Raw genomic sequence first — 20,667 nt, forward strand, 5'->3', positions numbered from 1 at the left:
CTATTTTCCTATTCCCAATAAATCATTTAAGTTGATTGCAAAGCAACGGTGTTGGATTGATTTTCTGCTGCAGCAGCTTACACCTGGTACCGGGAGTTACACGGATACACTGGGAGTATAAGGCACAGGTTCAAGCAGTTTTAGCCTGTCACACATAGCCTAAAATCCACAGCAAAAGCACATTCAAGGGTGGGCTACCAATGATTTCCACAGGAGAAATGCACAGCTTTATAAATATGGCATTTATTTTACAATGCTTTTTATACCATTTTACTTTTCTACACAGCTTGATAAACAGACCCCTTAGTTTTTGAATATATCAACTACAATAATATTTATAATGTATTAGATTAAAATACATTTTTGGTAGACAAGCAGGATTTTTGAGGGACACCAAATTGTAACACAATTTCCTTCTTTTTATTTTATAGTTCAGAGATACAAAGTCTGTTTGCATGTTCTTGCCAGACAAGCTACATTTGCCACAATAATGAAATTAACTCCTGCTCCTTATACTTTGGGTGCTTTCCCTTTCTATATAAATGCCAAAAGACACAGGAAACAACTCACCTTTCTCTTCATAATACCTCCTATCCCTACTCCAAAAGAACTAGCCAGCCATATAACTCCAGTCACACATGGAGTCGTGTCTCACCTTTTGTATCCAGGAAGGAGCAACATCTCTCCTTGTTCAGGCAAAATAAATGCATGCCCTTTGTAGTGACCATAGTGTAGTGTTGTGTAGTTCATTAAAAGATCAGTTCCAAGCCCATATTGGTAAGAGTACAGTGGTCCAAGTTTGTAAGTCTGTGCGTAAGTCTCTGTGTCATAGTGCAGTGTGTTTATTACCAAAGAAACACATGGATCATTTACAATGTGGAAGTGCAACAAACTAGTGCAATCTTCTATGTTTTTGCACTTTTCACCCTGGCACTCATACTAAATAAATTACTGCAGGTCTCTGTACTTTGCTTCATGCATGGGAGTGGACAGTTGGAGGTACTTAAGGATCACCCCACCAGTGTCTAACAGTACCCTATGGCTTAAGCTAGGGAGTGGCTGCAGAGAGAAGGAATCACTTTGCAATTAAATCATACAGCTTTGATTAATGTAGGACAGAGATTGTTTATTTGAAAAAAAAACAAGCCCTTTTGAGATTAGTCAAGTTCCTGCACATCAACTGTAAGCTATACAGGACATAAACTTTTTTTGTCTTAATAATTGGCCTGATATGCAATAGTTGTTTTCCTAAGAATAAAGATTATAATCGAGAGAATCTTTACATTTTACACCACTGCAGTCCAGATGTGTAAGGATTTAAGTACAAGGCTTAAAGAAATTATTAATTATAGCTGAGGATCAGTAGTCAGACCAATAATCCATATAAACCATATAATGTTTGTATAATATTTGTGCCCCTTTCATATGTTATGCAGAAATATTTTCTTACTGTTTACCTAACCATTCACTGAGTTTCCCTATGGGTTGTTTCTTTGAGGTAACAAGCGCCATTGTACTCTATGGCCAAAAGAACTGCAAAGTTTTATTATCAGATAGACTTGAAAAGGCATAGAAAATGTCTAACCCCAACTGAAAATTACTAGCAATATAAGAAAAAAGGTACTCTTTGTTTGAGAATTATTTATGCAGTCTGGGTGTGAAATTATCATCAAATGAATCATTGATAGTAAATAATAAAAAGGAAATGTTTTCTCTGGTGTATCATTGTAAAATGATTCAGGGATATTAGTTAACTCTAATAGTAGGCATTTTTAGTTGGATGAAAAATGCTGTAGAACCAAAATTGGGTTAGTTTTGTTGTATTAAGATTGTGTCCTGGCTTTTTTTAGGTTTTCACTGAATTGTGTTACTAAAGAAGGTGTATGGATGGACCAGTAATACTGCAAGTTGTGTTTAAAAACTGTGACACAGAATGTAGCACAACAGACCTGAAGGCAAAGCAGCATGGGAATACATATAAAAACCCCACAGTACTATTCTGGTACTATTTTACTAGGATTTCATGCAGAGAAAAACACATCAAATTCAGATTAAATATAAGAGGGTGAACAATACCATAATCTTTGCTAAAATGGACAGCTGAGAAACTGCCTCCGTGATTCTGCAAGAAAATCAGCTCCTCTACTTTGTGCAAACTGTACTTATATCCAAACAATAGTAAAAAAAAGGAAACGTACATCTGCAATGCATGTCGTATCAAAAACTCACCCCTTCGATATTAAATGCTAAGTGCTTAATTATATGACGTCAGTATTAGGAAAGCTTTTCGAAGGGTTAATAAAGGATAAGATACTGGACTTCATAGCAAATCATAATACTATGAGTTTGTGCCAGCATGGTTTTATGCGTAATAGATCTTGCCAGACTAACTTAATTTCTTTTTACGAGAATGTAAGTAGAGACCTCGATTCTGGGATGGCAGTGGATGTGATTTACTTAGACTTTGCTAAAGCATTTGATACAGTGCCACACAAAAGGTTACTGGTTAAATTAAGGAATGTTGGCCTGGAACATAGTATTTGTACCTGGATAGAGAACTGGCTAAAAGATAGACTACAAAGAGTGGTGGTAAATGGAACATTTTCTAATTGGACCAGTGTTGTTAGTGGAGTACCGCAGGGCTCTGTACTAGGTCCCTTGCTTTTCAACTTGTTTATTAATGACCTGGAGGTGGGCATTGAAAGTACTGTTTCTATTTTTGCAGATGATACTAAATTGTGCAGAACTATAGGTTCCATGCAGGATGCTGCCACTTTGCAAAGTGATCTGTCTAAACTGGAAAACTGGGCAGCAAACTGGAAAATGAGGTTCAACGTTGATAAATGCAAGGTTATGCACTTTGGCAAAAATAATATAAATGCAAGTTATACACTAAATGGCAGTGTGTTGGGAGTTTCCTTAAATGAAAAGGATCTAGGGGTCTTTGTAGATAACACGTTGTCTAATTCTGGGCAGTGTCATTCTGTGACTACTAAAGCAAATAAAGTTCTGTCTTGCATAAAAAAGGGCATTAACTCAAGGGATGAAAACATAATTATGCCTCTTTATAGGTCCTTGGTGAGGCCTCATCTGGAGTATGCAGTTCAGTTTTGGACTCCAGTCCTTAAGAGGGATATAAATGAGCTGGAGAGAGTGCAGAGACGTGCAACTAAATTGGTTAGAGGGACGGAAGACTTAAATTATGAGGGTAGACTGTCAAGGTTGGGGTTGTTTTCTCTGGAAAAAAGGCGCTTGCGAGGGGACATGATTACACTTTACAAGTACATTAGAGGACATTATAGACAAATGGCAGGGGACCTTTTTACCCATAAAGTGGATCACCGTACCAGAGGCCACCCCTTTAGACTAGAAGAAAAGAACTTTCATTTGAAGCAACGTAGAGGGTTCTTCACAGTCAGGACAGTGAGGTTGTGGAATGCACTGCCGGGTGATGTTGTGATGGCTGATTCAGTTAATGCCTTTAAGAATGGCTTGGATGATTTTTTGGACAGACATAATATCCAAGGCTATTGTGATACTAAACTCTATAGTTAGTATAGGTATGGGTATATAGAATTTTAATTAAAAGTAGGGAGGGGTGTGTGTATGGATGATGGGTTTTCATTTGGAGGGGTTGAACTTGATGGACTTTGTCTTTTTTCAACCCAATTTAACTATGTAACTATGTAACTATGTAACTATATTGGTTTTATTTTGTTTTCCCTTGCAGAAGGAGGAATGGCATAGTGTTATTGGGGGTGTGACCAGTCAGATATATAGGTAGTCTGAAATGTCTATCTTTAGCAAAGGCAAGAGCAAGCCATTAAGGTTGTACAGAGAGAATGGTACACACTGAATGCATTTCTGAAGGACAAGTTAATGGATAGTAGCCATATAATTTGATGACTCTCCTTCCCAGATGTGCTGTATTCTATCTCCTTTGTTCAGACTATCAATCAGTGTCATTGAATGGATGCATTAGCAGTACCCCTTGGTTCATTTTGAAAATATGTTGGGAAATTGATTTCCCCCAGACAATTCTGTTTATTGCATGTGCTCAGGAGATTAAGGGGCACATTTACCAATGTTCGAATGATACACTAAATTTGGATTCAAATTTACGAATTGGTTTTGAATATGAGATGTATCACACCTCGACCCTGGAAACTGTAAAGTTATAATTTGATACTTCACCACCTAAAACCTGTCAAGTTCATGTAGAAGTCATTCATTTGAAAATGTTGATAGCCTTCCTGACATTCAAGTTTTTTTTCGGAGGAAAACTCGATCTGAATTTGATTTGAATTTTCAGGTTGTTACTATCCTATTGAATGTTAGACAGTCGAGTTTTATTATAAATAACCTCCCATTTGGGTTGTAAATACAGGCGAATTTATTACTTCAAAAATCGACCTTTGACAAATAACCCCCTAAGTGTCTGTCAACACTGAATAGGAATATATCTAAAAGACAAGTTGGGAGGAATCCAACTGTAAAAATGTTGTAAATTAATAAATTAAAGAATTTATTTTCATTTAGAATACACATTGTATGTATTTAAAAAACATTTCGTTTAATGTCCTTACAAACACTTTTAAAATAGGAATTTCCTTTTGGAACCAGAATTTGATTATGGTAACACACAAGGTATTTTAGCTATTAATGTTATCAGCTGAATTGGACAATATTCATTTGATATACTGTACAAAGGTCAATAAATTATTGAATGTTATGTCAGTGCAGCAAAGTAATATTAATTATTTCTTAAAGGAACAGGGCAAGTAAAATAACAAACATGTAGTATAAAGGTGATACCTTTATTGGCTAACTAAGATAATCATAACATGCTTTCAGGATATTTAAGTTCCTGTTCTCAAAACATGCTATGATTATATTAGTTAGCCAATAAAGGTATCACCTTTATACCACCTGTTTGTTATTTTTCTTGCCCAGTGAATGGCTAATGTGCTAAAACAACTTTACCTGGAATCAGTAATACCAAAAAATTAAAATGTCTTAAAGTAATGAAAATATAATGTACTTCTGCGCTTGTAAAACTGGTGTGTTTGCTGTTATCTACTGTAGTTTATAACAAGTTGCTGATTAGCCATGGGGCAGCCATTCAAGCACAAATAACTTTTTAGTAATTACAATTTTAATCTTGGAATAAGTTAAGTTGAGAATCTACAGAATTGTTTGAAAACTGTGGTATGCAAGGTCACCTAATTAACATGAACAATATCCTGGAAGAATTGGCCAGCATCACTCTCAAACTATATGCAATGGCAGTCCAAAAGTTGGTTCTACTAGGTATTGGCTGGGGGGTAAATACAGGTAAATATGCAACTTAATCATATATTTTTTTAATATTTTTTATTAAAAGGGTTGTCTGTTGAAAAATAGACTATTTGTTAAGGCCATGAAATATGTCGTAATATATTTTTAGATTTTTATACATTTAGGCTCTAGCATCTAAAATGTATAGTGAAAATTCACAACAATGTTGATTTATTGAGTTACTTTTATCGCTGAACTTACTAAAAGGCTAAATGGCTACAGTAAGAAAACCTTGAAAATAAATAAAATAGGAAGAGAAAATCTTGCACATGAGAAAAAAATGATTGTAGACAAGCACAAAGCTTTCTGTTGCACACAATGTATTTGATCCACCTTGAAAATGAATATGTTCACAACCTTAAAAGACAGAACCAAGACATTGCTAAAGGTCTTGCATATCCTGTTCAAAAACATTTTGAAAGTAACAAAGATGAGGTTTTCATTAAGCCGAATTATAGAATATAAGAAAATTCCACAGAGTTGCAGATTACAGGAATTTATATTATGATATTCTATATACTATTTAGTGGTATGTACAGGTATGTATTTCTAAAAGGAAAGGCAATGGTTGTCTTGAGAAAATAAGCTTCAGTTCTTTCAAATTTTATTTTTATTTGCAACATCGAGCAGCAGTTCTCATTGATAAAAACTACAATTATATACTTCCACCACAAATCAGCTATCTTTGACAATGGTGATAAAAACAGCTGTACTGTACACAGTGTCGGACTGGGACACCAGGGGCCCACCCAAAAACCTTTGACCAGGGGCCCACCAATTCATTTTAGACAAGGGACCCGCTCTTAGTACTGTTATGCTTCCTCTCTTCACTCAACCTCTATTCTCCTAGTCTCTTCTTTACACACTATAATCTATTATTCCATCTATTTAGCCTCTTTGTTCTTATAGAAATAGGGAATGACCATGAAATAGGCCAAATGTCTAGCAGCATGAGGGCCCACTGACACCTGGGCCCACCGGAACTTTTCCTGGTATCCCTGTGGGCCAGTCCGTGTCAGGGAGCCGGGAGCCCCCTCTGGGGAGTAGTCCGGATCTAGGAGGAAGCCCCTCAGGAGGGATCAGGGTCGTGGTATCCAAGGGTAAGGCAGGAGAATAAACAAAGTCCAAGCACAGGTCAAAAGACAGGCGGAATACAAACAAAGTCCAGGGCCAGGCAGGGGGTCAAATGGCAGGCAGAGTATCAGCGAAGTCCAAGTCCAGGCAAGGGGTCACAACAAGGAATCAGGCAGATATAAGCAGGGGAAACAGCAAGGGAACCCAGGAATCTCTCAGGGAACAGGATCCTATTTTCGGGCGCCATCTTGGCGCCTCAGGCGTCCTTTTATCTTTGAATTTGGCGCCCTTGCGCCAGCGTCAGCGCGCCTGCGACCGTCGCGCCGTGCTGGCGTCACAACGCCGGCGTCGGAACCCACGTGGGTTCCCTGGGCGCCGCCATCTTGGATTCTTCGCCGCCGGGAGCGGACGCGACTCCTCGCGCTCCCGGCGGTCTTGACAGTACCCCCCCTCAGGACCACCGGGACTTGGTTTCTGGGGAAACTTGGAGTGGAAGTCTCTTACCAAACGAGGAGCATGCACATCACGGTGTCCCTCCCAAGAGCATTCTTCGGGGCCAAAGCCCTTCCAATGGATGAGGTATTGAAGGGACCCTCTGGAGATTCTGGAATCAAGGATTCTCTCCACCTCGAATTCTTGTTGACCCTCCACAGAGACAGCAGGAGGAGGAGATTGGACACCAGAGAAACGGTTGGAGACGGTGGGCTTCACCAGGGAGACGTGGAACACGTTGGGGATTCTCATCTCTGGTGGGAGTTGAAGTCTGATGGCTACAGGGTTAATTATCTCCAAGATGGGGAACGGACCCAGGAACTTCGGACCCAACTTGGGAGATGGCACCTTCAAGCGAATATTCCTGGAAGAGAGCCAGACACAATCACCCACCTTGTAGGGAGGAGAGGGCCTTCTACGGCGATCCGCGAAAGTCTTGTGGACTAGAGCACACTTCTCCAGATTAGACTTGGTTGCAGCCCAAATAGCAAGCATATGGGCTGCCAGATCATCTGCAGCCGGGACGTCCGACAACACGAAGTCCTGAGGAAAGGCTTGAGGGTGCTGTCCATACACCACCATAAATGGAGACCTTCCTGTGGAGGAATGACATGCATTATTATGAGCAAACTCCGCCCACGGGAGGAGGTCAGACCAATCGTCCTGGCAAAGAGACACGTGGTTCCTCAGGAACTGTTCTAAGGCTTGGTTTACACGTTCAGCTGCCCCATTCGTCTGCGGGTGGTAGGCAGACGAAAATTTAAGTGTTATTCCCAAGTCTTTACATAGAGAACGCCAGAACTTGGCGGTAAACTGGGTGCCTCTGTCGGAGACGATCTCCACCGGGAAACCATGCAGGCGGAAGATGTACTTAATAAAGAGTTGGGATAATTCCACCGCAGAGGGTAACTTCTTCAAAGGGATGAAATGGGCCATTTTGCTGAAGCGATCAATGACAACCCAGATCACAGTATTCCCACCGGAGGGAGGAAGTTCGACAATAAAGTCCATAGAGAGGTGCGTCCACGGACGAGAGGGAACCGGCAAAGGCTGTAACAACCCGCTGGGGCGGGAATGGCTAGGCTTAGAAGTGGCACAGACATTACAAGCAGCCACAAAGTCCTTTACATCCTTGCGGATATCAGGCCACCAGACTAGGCGCCTCAAGAGTTCAAGGGTCTTGGCCGGACCAGGATGTCCAGCTTGCCTGGAGCAGTGGGTTTGTTGCAGGATGGCCAGGCGAAGTTCTGGAGGGACGAAGGCCATGCCAATCGGAGTATCTTGAGGAGCCAAGGACTGCCCAGCCAGAATCTGGTCGGCAAATTGGGGATACAGAGAGGCAATGATCTTGACTGGTGGAATGATAGGTTCCTGCCTCTCAGGGTCACGGTCCACCGGAGTGAAGCTACGAGACAAGGCATCGGCCTTCAGATTCTTGGAACCTGGGCGGTAAGTCAAAACAAAGTTAAATCGGGAAAAGAAAAGGGCCCACCTGGCTTGTCTGGGATTTAGCCTCTTGAGGGACTGTATAAACTCCAGATTCTTGTGATCTGTGAAAATCTGGACAGGAATTTCAGAGCCCTCCAGGAGGTGACGCCATTCTTCAAGGGCAAGCTTGACTGCTAAGAGTTCTCGATTTCCGACATCATAGTTCTGCTCTGCGGATGAGAACTTCTTGGAGAAAAACGCACAGGGGTGCAATTTTCCATCAGTGGAGTGTCTCTGAGACAGGATAGCTCCGGCTCCGACTTCAGAAGCATCAACTTCGATGCAGAAGGGAAGTGCAGGATTGGGATGTCGGAGAACAGGAGCGGACGTGAAGGCCTCTTTCAAGGACTGAAAGGCTTCTATGGCAGATGGAGGCCACAGGCTGGGTTTACCCCCTTTCCGGATGAGGGCCAGGATAGGTGCAATGCGGGAAGAGAACCCCCGGATGAACTGTCGATAATAATTAGCAAATCCGATGAATCTCTGGATTGCCTTGGTACTCAGTGGGAGAGGCCACTCCTGGATGGCCGACACTTTCACGGGGTCCATCTCAAATCCCTCTGGAGAGATAATGTATCCTAGGAAGGGGATCTTGGATACCTCGAAGACACACTTCAAGGTCCTTGGAAAAGATCAGGATGTCGTCCAAGTATACGACTACGAACCTTCCTAGGAGATCTCGGAACACATCATTAACAAACTCCTGGAAGACGGCAGGGGCATTGCATAGGCCGAAGGGCATAACAAGATATTCATAGTGCCCATCCCGAGTGTTGAATGCCGTCTTCCATTCGTCACCCTCCCGGATGCGAATGAGGTTGTAGGCCCCCCGGAGATCCAACTTGGAGAAAATCTTTGCCCCTTTCAGCTGGTCAAATAGCTCGGCAATCAAGGGCAGGGGGTACCTGTTTTTCACGGTGATCTTATTCAGACCCCGATAGTCTATACAAGGCCGAAGGCCTCCGTCCTTCTTCTCCACAAAGAAGAACCCAGCCCCTGCAGGAGAGGTAGAAGGGCGGATAAACCCCCGCTGGAGATTTTCTTGGATGTACTCCTTCATAGCGGTAGTCTCTGCAGGAGAGAGAGGGTAGGTGCGCCCTCTGGGGGGCATAGCTCCTGGCAGGAGTTCAACCGGACAGTCGTAGGAGCGATGTGGGGGAAGGAATTCTGCAGACTTTTTACAAAACACATCAGAAAATCCCTGGTAAGTGGAGGGCAAAGTCTTTAGTTCCGCAGTGGAGACATTCACCTTCTCGAGGGGTTTTGGCGGAAGGCAATGTTGCAAGCAAAATAAACTCCAACGAGAGATCTGCTCAGTGGACCAGTCTATGGTGGGGTTATGCAGACGTAACCACGGAAGACCCAATATTACTGGAGTAGAAGGGCAGGGAATGATGAAGAAAGAAAGTTTTTCTTGATGCAGCGCCCCAACTTGTACAGATAGTTCCGCCGTGAACATTGTGACGAATTCAAACTCCAGGGGTTTGTCATCTATGGCGGTAATTCGCAGGGGTGAAGACAATGGAAGCAGGGGAATCTTCATGCGTTCGGCAAAGAAGGCGTCCATGAAATTGCCATCCGCTCCGGAGTCGAGGAAGGCCCTTTCGAAGATAGATTTACTTGCCAGGTGAATCTGCAAAGGAAGGAGAAGTCTGCGTGAATTTTCTTGATACTTCTCCTGAGGCCCTCGAGTGATGCCCCCTACATGAGAAACCTAAGACATACCTCGGGGTACAAAACTCTTGGCTTTGGCAGGACAGGCGTTGACAAAATGGGAATGCCCACCACAGTACAAACAGAGACCTGCCATACGTCTTCGAAGTCTTTCCTGCTCGGAGAGGCGAGCCTTTCCTACTTGCATAGGTTCCTCCAGGGGAGACATGGACACATGAGTCACAGGGACAGCGGGTGCTTGCAGAATCGGCCTTTGAAAGCGAGGGGCCAACATGGGAGAAAATCGTCTGCTGCGCTCTCTCTCCACCTGGTGTTCTCTGAGACGGGTGTCAACCTTAATGGATAGAGCGATCAGCCCTTCCAGGGTGTCAGGAGTCTCTCTGGAGACTAGATCATCTTTGATGCGGATGGATAGGCCTTGGTAGTATACGGCCTTGTAAGCGTCATCACACCAGGAAGTCTCCGCCATCAGAGTTCGGAAGTCTATAGCGTACTCATTGACACTGCGGCTTCCCTGCCGGAGCTGCAAGAGACGGGCAGGGGCATTCGTAACCCGACCTGGAGCATCAAAGACTATGCAAAAAGCTTGGAGAAAGTCTTTAACATCATAAGTCACCCGGGAATTCTTCTCCCAAAGAGACGTTGCCCACTCCAGTGGCTTGCCTTCCAATCGAGACATCACATACCCCACCTTGGAACGCTCACTTGGAAACTGTGTGGGTTGGAACTCAAATTGAATTTGGCATTGTGTGGCAAATCCCCTGCAGGCTTGTGGGTCCCCACTGAAGCGAGGGGGAGGTGGAATGCGAGGCTCACCTGTCGGGTAGCTTGCGTTCGTAGAGGCTGCCGCCATGGGGGGATCTCCAGCAGGTGGAGCAGCGGAGGGCGCAGAAGGCACTTGAGCTAGCAGGACATCGAGTGCTTGCCCAATGCGAACCTGCTGGTTTTCGTAGTCCTCCATGCGGGATGCCAGTCCGCGGAGCGCTCGTCCGACATGAGGTGTGGCTTCCTCAGAAGGATCCATGGCCCGAAAATAATGTCAGGGAGCCGGGAGCCCCCTCTGGGGAGTAGTCCGGATCTAGGAGGAAGCCCCTCAGGAGGGATCAGGGTCGTGGTATCCAAGGGTAAGGCAGGAGAATAAACAAAGTCCAAGCACAGGTCAAAAGACAGGCGGAATACAAACAAAGTCCAGGGCCAGGCAGGGGGTCAAATGGCAGGCAGAGTATCAGCGAAGTCCAAGTCCAGGCATGGGGTCACAACAAGGAATCAGGCAGATATAAGCAGGGGAAACAGCAAGGGAACCCAGGAATCTCTCAGGGAACAGGATCCTATTTTCGGGCGCCATCTTGGCGCCTCAGGCGTCCTTTTATCTTTGAATTTGGCGCCCTTGCGCCAGCGTCAGCGCGCCTGCGACCGTCGCGCCGTGCTGGCGTCACAACGCCGGCGTCGGAACCCACGTGGGTTCCCTGGGCGCCGCCATCTTGGATTCTTCGCCGCCGGGAGCGGACGCGACTCCTCGCGCTCCCGGCGGTCTTGACAGTCCGACACTGACTGTACATATTAAAGTAGCAAAAACTGCCAAGATTAATTACCACATTTCAACTCCACCAAACAAGAGAAGACTGCTTTAAGCCTGAGTTTATTTTATAAATCTATCTGCTAATTGTATGATCACAACAATGGTGCTAGATAATTTTCTGATCTTTTTACCCTCAATGCTGAATTGTCTCCAGCATAAAAACACTCATCACACTAGATTTAAATTGATTAGTGAAACCAATTCCTGTTTTTGTGGGACTTGAGCCAATACCTTGGTATTAATAATCTGACTGCTGTCAGAATATGAAATATAAGATGCTATACTAATTTTGGAAAAGTATCCAGCCCATAATTCAATATTGCTAATGGTAGAGTCAATATTACATGGTGTTGGGTAGCCTGTTTCAGAATCGGTTCGGTGATTTTCCATAGTGTTAAAATGTTTGGGCAGTGCCACCAGATATGAGTTAAATTACCAATATTGTTACAGTCTCTCAAGCATTGGTCAGAGGTCCCTGGATAGTATTTATGTAAAAGACTCGGAGTTTTATACCATCTGTAGAATATCTTCCTGGCATTTTCAATGTGATTAGTACATTTTGAGTATCTGTATGTCGATTGGTGAACGTCAGTTAAAGAAGGATTGTGAACAGTCCAAGTATTTGTGGGAACAATGGAAAAAAATGTTTTTCCTCCCTTCTTCCTTAAGAAGCACAGCTAGCAATAACCACACACTGTGAGATTGTGGTACTGCTAGGTGTAAGGCAAAGTTCATTCTAAAGTTTCCATACTTTCTATGTAGCTTTAGCACATTGTTTTATCGGTCTAAATATCACATGAATAAGTATGTATTATCTAGATAGCTTATTCTTATTTTAAAAAACAATTAAAAACAGTGATAGTTATATCTTTAGACAATTAATTCTGAATCCCTCTATATGTGTCTTTTCCATATTTATATTTTATATACTTTTTATATTCTCAGTGTGTGTATATATATATATATATAGATAGATAGATAGATAGATAGATAGATATATGCGTGTGTTTCACATTTGTCTATATATGTATTTATTTATACCCCTCTATATATGTGTCTTTTCCATATTTATATTTTATATACTTTTTATATCCTAATTGGAATCAAGGTAGAAACCTTTAAACCACACCTGTTTAGGCTGAACAGTGATTGGTACACTTGGCTAACGTTTCTGGATTGGTTGTTTTCTTTAATTTGTGCAATGTTTTGATTGGTGCACTTTTGTTTAAATATTTGAAGCATGGCTCTGTAAAGCCTATGATGAAGTATTTATGACAGGAAAAGCATAAGACTGTGGACACAAAAAACTAATCACTCTGAATGTATCTGCCTGGTGGAAGTTTGCCTTCATTGAATGCCTGCTCTAAAGGTTTTTTCGGTTATTTATTAAAGTCTGATTTTTTTCTGGTCAGACTTTTAAAGGGGAAAAACACAAAAAAAACAATAGATTTTTCCGTAATTTATTAAACTCCAATGGTGCTAAAAATCTAAATTAAAAAAGTTCTCCAACTTAGATCTGCCGAGTTCATGTAGAAGTCCATGGCAGAAGTCCTGTTAATATCCTGATTTGTGCTGGGTTTCGTTCAATAATTCAAAGATTTCATGGTTTCGTGCTTCATATCTGAAAAAGTTTGAGTTTTTTCCTGCACAAAAATTTTTTATAAAAAATTTAATGATAAATGGGGGAACAAGTTAGTGTGGATTTGGCTGGAGTAGTTTTCAGAAAATAGTGAGAACTTTTAAGATTTTGATAACCCCCTAGGAGTCAAATTGTTATATGCATGACAATTTGTTACATGTGCAACAATTTTTTTTCTCACTCAATAGGCGTTTTTCTGTCTTTTTTGTCTTGGCAAATTTTTTGTTGCAGTGAAATTTTCCATGGAAGATTTTTTAATTCAACAGTGACTTACCTTACTAGACTGTTAGCACTGTCTGGATCATGTGCAGTCACTGTTCCCACTACAGTTCCAACTTTTGAATTCTCGTAAATCTCCATCTCATAAAAGGGCAACGTGAACAATGGAGACTCATCTACATCTCCCACATTGACTTTTAACATTGTTGTGTCTTTAAAGGGTCCAAGATGAGAAAAACGAAAATCTAAGTGGGTATTCGCTCCTTCTATGTTAAGAGTGTATAACCTCTTTTTTTCATAGTTCAAAGCCTAAAAGACAAAATAATCACAATAATTAGTAGTTTACTGTTAGTACAGTTTCAACTTTGTATTTCTTACACATAAAAATACAAATGTTTATGGTGAATATATATACAGTGGTGCTTGAAAGTATGTGAACCCTTTAAATGTTTCTATATTTTTTGTATGAATGTAACCTAAAACATTACCTAGTTAAACATATGGTGCTGGTGTTTTCAGTCAATAGGATTACAATCAGGTGTAAGTGGGAGACCAGCATAGCCATAATAACACATTTTTGGATGTGTATTATGGCTTGAACAAAGGAGGTGTCTGAGGATCACAGAAAGAGTTGTTCATCGCCAAAAAAGATGGAAAAGGTCACAAGATTATCTCTAAAGAGTTTGGACTCAACCAATCAACAGTCACAGTACACAGATTGTGTACAAATGGAGGAAATTCAAGACCACTATTATCCTACCCAAAAGTGGCTGCCTATCAAAGATAACTCCAACCGGAAGGCGTCTAATAGTCCAAGAGGTTACAAAGGAACCCATGGAGAATGTTGATGTTCATAAGTCCACAATCATGAGAACACTGAACAGCAATGGTGTGTATGGCAGTGTAGCAAGGAGAGAACCCACTGCTCTCCCCCAAAAAATATTGCAGACCATCTACAGTTTGCTAAAGATCATGTGGACAAACTAAAAGGATACTGAAATAAGGGTTTGTGGATGGATGAAGCCAAAAAATACTTTTGTTTTAGTGAGAAGTGTTACTTTTGGAGAAAGAAAAACACTGCATTACAGCATAATAACCTTATTCCATGTGTGTAACATGGTGGTGGGAGTGTTCTGGTTTGGGCCTGTTTTTCTGTATCTGGCCCTGGACTGCTTGCTGTTATAGATGGAACAATGGATTCTGAACTATACCAGAGCATTTTAAAGGAAAATCATCTGTCCATCCATGGTTTTTCCACCAAAGAATGGTTGAAAAATAATAAAGTGAATGTTCTAGAATGGACAAGTCAAAGTCCTGACCTTAACCCAGTTCAAATGTTAAAGAAAGACCTAAAGCGAGAGGTTCATGTCATCCAAGGCCTGAAGCTGTTCTATATGGAGGAATGGGCTAAAATTCTTCTGAGTCGATGTGCAGTAATGAACAACAGTTAACACATGTTTAGTTGCAATTATTTTGTTTAACTAGGTTTTCTACTTTTAGGACTTGTTGAAAAATCAGATGATGTTTTAAGTCACATTCATATAAAAATATATTACATTTTCTGGCAAGTAAAACCTTATATGGCAGTATCACTTTAAGTTCACATTTAGGATCATGATAGAAATGATGCAGTACAGATGCAGTGTAAATGAACTGGCATTAGGGGTACACATTTTCCTTAGCAATTAACAGTATTGGTCTGTTGTTTGAAAGGAAACATCTGATTGCTTGCTGCATGTTATATCAGCAGCAAATGCAGCATCTAATTAGCCCCAATTCTTCTAATACACATGATTATGCACCATTTTCATATTTGTTAAAAGTAATTATACCATAGTTATTAATATTCACATTTTTATGTCTCCTCTATTAAAACTAATACCGTTGTAAATTCAATTTGCAAAAAGCTGTGTAGATTTTGTTTCTGATATATTTTTTGCCATCATTAATAGGGGCAGTAAAGATCTAGGTTCTGTTTTCTGTTACAGAATAAAAATATTGCACTTTTTATAAATGATTCAATTGAATAAAAAAAATATCAACATAAAAACAAAACAGTGAAAACATGTTATTTGATTGTAAATCAAGCAACACTAATGAGGAAATGTTTTAATCTGATAGTCTTGCTCTAAAAGTAGATTATGGAGTGCACACATTGTCATAAATTTCCAGTATAGATATAGTAAGAGTACATGAGTCTCCTGAGTGTATTTGTAGGTTTCATTGACATATCCAAAGCAAATTCAGCCTCATATCATTATAATGTTTCTGCATGCCTGAATGTGCACTTGCAGTGGAAAATCAGAACAGTGACACAATGCGTAAACTCGGTCTTTGTTGTTAATGTGTTCAAACATGCTTTTAAAATGATGACTTGAATCAAATGAAATAAGAATACATTATTAGCTCATGACATTGATGCTTGCCTTGAGGATATGAGAACACATTTGTTTTTCCTTATATTTTAGAGATTTATCAGTCCATCTAGTACTGATTACTGGAAGTGAAGACTAATTTCTCTGATCCAGTACACATATATTTTTATTGTTCTTCAGTGTGTAGAATCATATGGTGACTTGAAAAATTAATTTAAATATTTGATATTGTTACTTTGTGTATCACACATCTTAAATGTAGCAAAAAATGTTATAATATTTTCTTAAAAAAGCAGTCAAAACTGTTAATGCAACTCCTTTATTATTTTCTTATTCCTAAAATGCGCCATCAAATTCATATATGGTTATTCCCTGAGCTGATTATGTTATGAAGTTTTTAAAACAAAAAATATTTAGTCAATTGGTCGAGATTGTTATTTCCATTTTAACTATGTTGTAAAATTACAGTTATAGTATCATAACTCAAAAAAAATAACATCTTTGAAATCTGATGTATGGTAATAAACTCAGTAGAAGGGAGAAATGGAAAACATGTTTGCATATATCTTAAAGCAAAAAATAATGTTACAATAGTTATTTTTGTTAAACAAAATGTCTACTAACATTATATATCTCTCTATATCTCTCATGTGTTGCCTCAGCATTGATTCATTTTAATCCACAAGAACATTTATAATACACATTTCTGTGACTTCCTATAATTTAATTTGTTTTGCATTGATTGTGCTGTTTATGTGGTGAAGCATTTAGACCCTTTACTTTGACGTGTGTGCAAACCCTAATTATTGAACTTCTATATAAATTCACTGTCAGTGTCATATGTCCAAAAGTAAACATGGTGTAGGGACCCCTAGGGTTAAATGTGTCCTTAGTTTAAAGATTTGCATATTCCCGCTACTGGCCAGGAGGTGCTGTGACCACATCCTGCCTCATGGTTGCACTGATGTACTGCAAATGCCTAATGGAGTCCTGCTTCAGCCGAATTACCTATTACCTGAAGCTCTGTGTGAGTTATATGTGCCTCTCCGTATACTGTTTTTATCTATAAGTTCTTTGTGAGTTTACCAGTTTCTGTGTGAGCTGTATAGTATGTGTCTTGCTAAAACCTCATCTCTTGCGTGAGTAATCCTGTGGTCATTGTCTCTGGCAATAAACCGTTTGTTTGTTTGCACCAAAGAACCTCATGGAACCCAAGTTCCTTCCTATCTCTTCCCTCTTCTCAATTCCCTTAACCAAGTCTTAAAATTCCCTGGATTCTCAGCTATTGTTTGTAGTGAAAGAGAACTAAAATATACAGTATGCAGAAACTTTCACAAAGATCTTTTGAAGTGCATGTGCTGCTTCACAGGAGAGAACAATTTCTATAGGAATGATTTTCCTATTCCTTTACACACCTCATTTCCTGTACTACCAAGCTACTTACTCCTGCATGTTTCTATAGCCTCCTATTGTACAACACAGTAGGATGTTAATTTGAAAGCTCATAACACAACATTGCTTCCACTTAACCAGTTAAAACTGTTCATTTCAACCTAGAAAACATTTTGGAGAGTTATGGAATATTTTATACTGAATACTGCAAGTACACTTTTGTATAAATTCATATGTACAGTAAAATTAGTCAATATTTTAGTATAGTATGTACACAGCAAAATTCAATCAAAAAAATCAAATCAATTGTAATTAAGAGTTCTAACAAACATTATACATTTAACACCCTGTTCAAAAGTTAAAACTGCATTACTGTTCCTTAAAACACATACTGTACACATTCTCCTAAACAGCAATACATTGTATATGCAAAACTGTACTGTTCTATAAAAAGAAAAGAAAGTCATCAAGGAAGTCAGTGACCATATAAACAATATAGGTTATGACGTAGCATTTTCTTTGCAATATAAAAACTTTTATAGTGTAGAGATGTTTATTATGTTGGTAATTGGAAAGGGGTCAAGAAGACTATAATGGCATGGAGCCAGAGGTCTACCTGTGCCACATCCACTCAACCACATACGTACATATCAATAAAATAATTTACTGTCTGGACAGGTAAAGGTACACAAATATAAGTACTGTTCAACAATAACAATTTTAGATATACAGCAAATTTAGATATAACCAAGTATCAAATTATTTTTGGGGATCTAAAATTCATGACTGGATTCATGACTTTTATGTTTGAATTGTCAATCTACTTTTAGTTACTTCTGATTGAAGTCATTTCATATATAAATATTATATAATACCGTTTATCTTTTTTCCCTATGTGTATCTCTCTAATATTAAGAGTATATGTAGTAACACAATGAAATGAAACTTCAGTAAAATAGATTTAAAAAGTTAAGATCATGAATTTTGGATCAACATAAAAAAGTAATTTATTTAGGTCTACTAAAGAATATTTGATCTACTAAAGAGTATTTGACATTGAAAAGGAAAAGGCCTTTAAGGAGCATGTTTTATGCTGTGTAAAACAAAATTTGCCAAATAAATGGTGTAAAAAAGCTGTGTAAAATAAATGGTGAATTTATCAAGGTCTGTGTAATTTTATGCCATGCGAACAACAGATTTGCGTAAAACATTTACTCGCTTTTTTACACAGCGAAGCCTGGTGATGTATGGTGTATTATGCAACTTTTTTTTACACAGCATAATAAATATGCCCATAAGGCAAAGTGCTTTACAAGTTTGAAAACATGTACTTATGTAAAGCCAAATACTTATGTTTTGTATTAATATATTTGCCCAATACAGCCCTAAAATCACTCAATATTATTTTCCATGGTATTTTGTTTAGAGAACCAACATTTAATATTTCCCAGTTTTTTGTTCCACCATAATAAGACATGTAACCTTGAACCATGGTTATTTGCTTTTTACATCAACAGTTTGTCCTGGTATTTTATACATCTCTGTATTTATAAATGTGATGCCAAGACTTGAACCCTTGACTGTGTGATAAAGAGCCAATGCATTTTTCAAGGGCTTTTTAAGTTCACCTCTCTACCATAGTTGCTTGGTCATTATGCTCAGTAACTGTTAGCTAGCAAGATGGTCATTTCTAAAAAAAAAAAAAAAAAAAAAAAACTTGGTTTTGCATCCCTGCCTAGTTTCTGTCTTAATCATGCATCCCTGGCTGGTTCCTGCCTCATTCCTAAATCCTTGTCTAGATCTAAGTCTCTTAGTTGGTATCGACCTTGCTTACTATCTGCCCAGGGCCTGACCTGTTATTTGGGCTCTGTCTTGTCTGGTGCCTGTCCAGGCCTCAGTCTGTTTATTGGACTCTGGCTTTGTCTACTGACATTTACAATGAGCTGTTACTATACTTTACAGCTTCTACTGGTGTTATTCAGCATATGAGTGCCAGTCCAACAATACCTAATCAGTTAATCATGACTAGTCAAGCCAGACATGTCAAAGGATTTCCGTGAATGGTTAAAGTCCACAAGAAGACTCCTGCACTCCAGTAGTGGTGTGAACAGTGTGCCTTTATTGAGGTTACACAGTAAAGTTTCAAGCTCATGCTAGCCCTTCATCAGAGAGTGGAAGCTCAACTTGACATGGAATCAACATTGTACTGTAGAGTTAACAATCCTGTTACCAAGAAGCTACTTATCTCTAAATGCAATGGCACATGGTAAGATTTGTCACCAGTGGTTAAATCTGCATTACCATGAGTGACAGATCTCCTGAAAATTCTTTTTTCTTTGGCTGATATTGCGATTGCCGGAAGTAAAGCATATTGCTCACAGTGCTCTGGCTTACTCATGGGAAATTGCCTCCCTTCACATTTTCCAGCAATGAAGCCAGCTCACCATGAGTAATATGTTTTATTTTGGCAATTGAAATATAAATAAATAAGGCATTTTTAGGAGACTTGTCATCTGTGATACCATTGTCCCATTGCCCTTGGAATTAACCCTTCAAGCTAGTCTCCTTATTTGCCCAGTGTAACATTAGTTTCACAGTTGACTTATTCTTTTAGACTAACTAAATAATGATTTACTAGCATACATTAGAGCATCATACTACCAAAATTCTGTTTTTATAACTTACTTTTAAATACAAACACATACAGAGGTTTACTAGGCACAAAGGTCTAAGATGGCCCCTAGCTTCTGAGAGGGTCTATGGAGACAGTGGCCTCCACGGAACTACAAACTGTGCCAGTTGTGCCAAAAAAGGCTTTCCAGCTGACTGTTCAATTCCAGTTTGGTTAATGGACTGGATATCCAGCAGCCTGTTCCTATGATGGTCCCCCATCTGTCTGTTCTAGTGCAGGCTTCTCTCTGGCTTGTTTCTGTTTTGGTCCCCTAGCTGCTTGTTCCACTGCACACACACACGGAGCAGCCTTGTGTTCCGCCCTTTCTCCAATGATTGGCCATCAGCGAGGGAAGGGCAAGACCAACCTACACCAGGCCACTCTCATTGGGCAGCAGATGGGTTGGGAGATGCGAGTGTACACGCCCCGGTTTCTATGAACAGGAAGCTCCAGGTAGAGAGGAGTAGTGTGTGTCTCTGTATGTCTGTCTATGTGTCTGTGACAGGTACAGTGTGTGTGTATCTCTGTGTGTGTCTCTGAATGTCTGTGTGTGTCTGTGACAGGTACAGTGTGTGTGTGTGTCTCTGTATGTCTGTCTGTGTGTCTGTGACAGGTACAGTGTGTGTGTGTCTCTGTGTGTGTCTCTGTATGTCTCTGTGTGTGTCTGTGACAGGAACAGTGTGTGTGTGTGTGTGTGTCTGTATGTGTGTCTGTGACAGGTACAGTG

General features: G+C 40.0%; 1 protein-coding gene across 1 annotated transcript in view; it reads right to left on the minus strand.

The window, feature by feature from the left end:
• Positions 1 to 20,667, minus strand: part of cdh18.S (cadherin 18 S homeolog) — a 355,950-nt gene that overhangs the window by 35,707 nt on the left and 299,576 nt on the right. The window contains exon 9 of the mRNA XM_018269418.2: positions 13,558 to 13,811. Coding sequence (XP_018124907.1) covers positions 13,558 to 13,811 — 254 coding nt within the window. The remainder of the gene's footprint in view (positions 1 to 13,557; positions 13,812 to 20,667) is intronic.

Source organism: Xenopus laevis, chromosome 6S (assembly GCF_017654675.1).
Source record: "Xenopus laevis strain J_2021 chromosome 6S, Xenopus_laevis_v10.1, whole genome shotgun sequence".
Lineage (NCBI taxonomy): Eukaryota > Metazoa > Chordata > Amphibia > Anura > Pipidae > Xenopus > Xenopus laevis.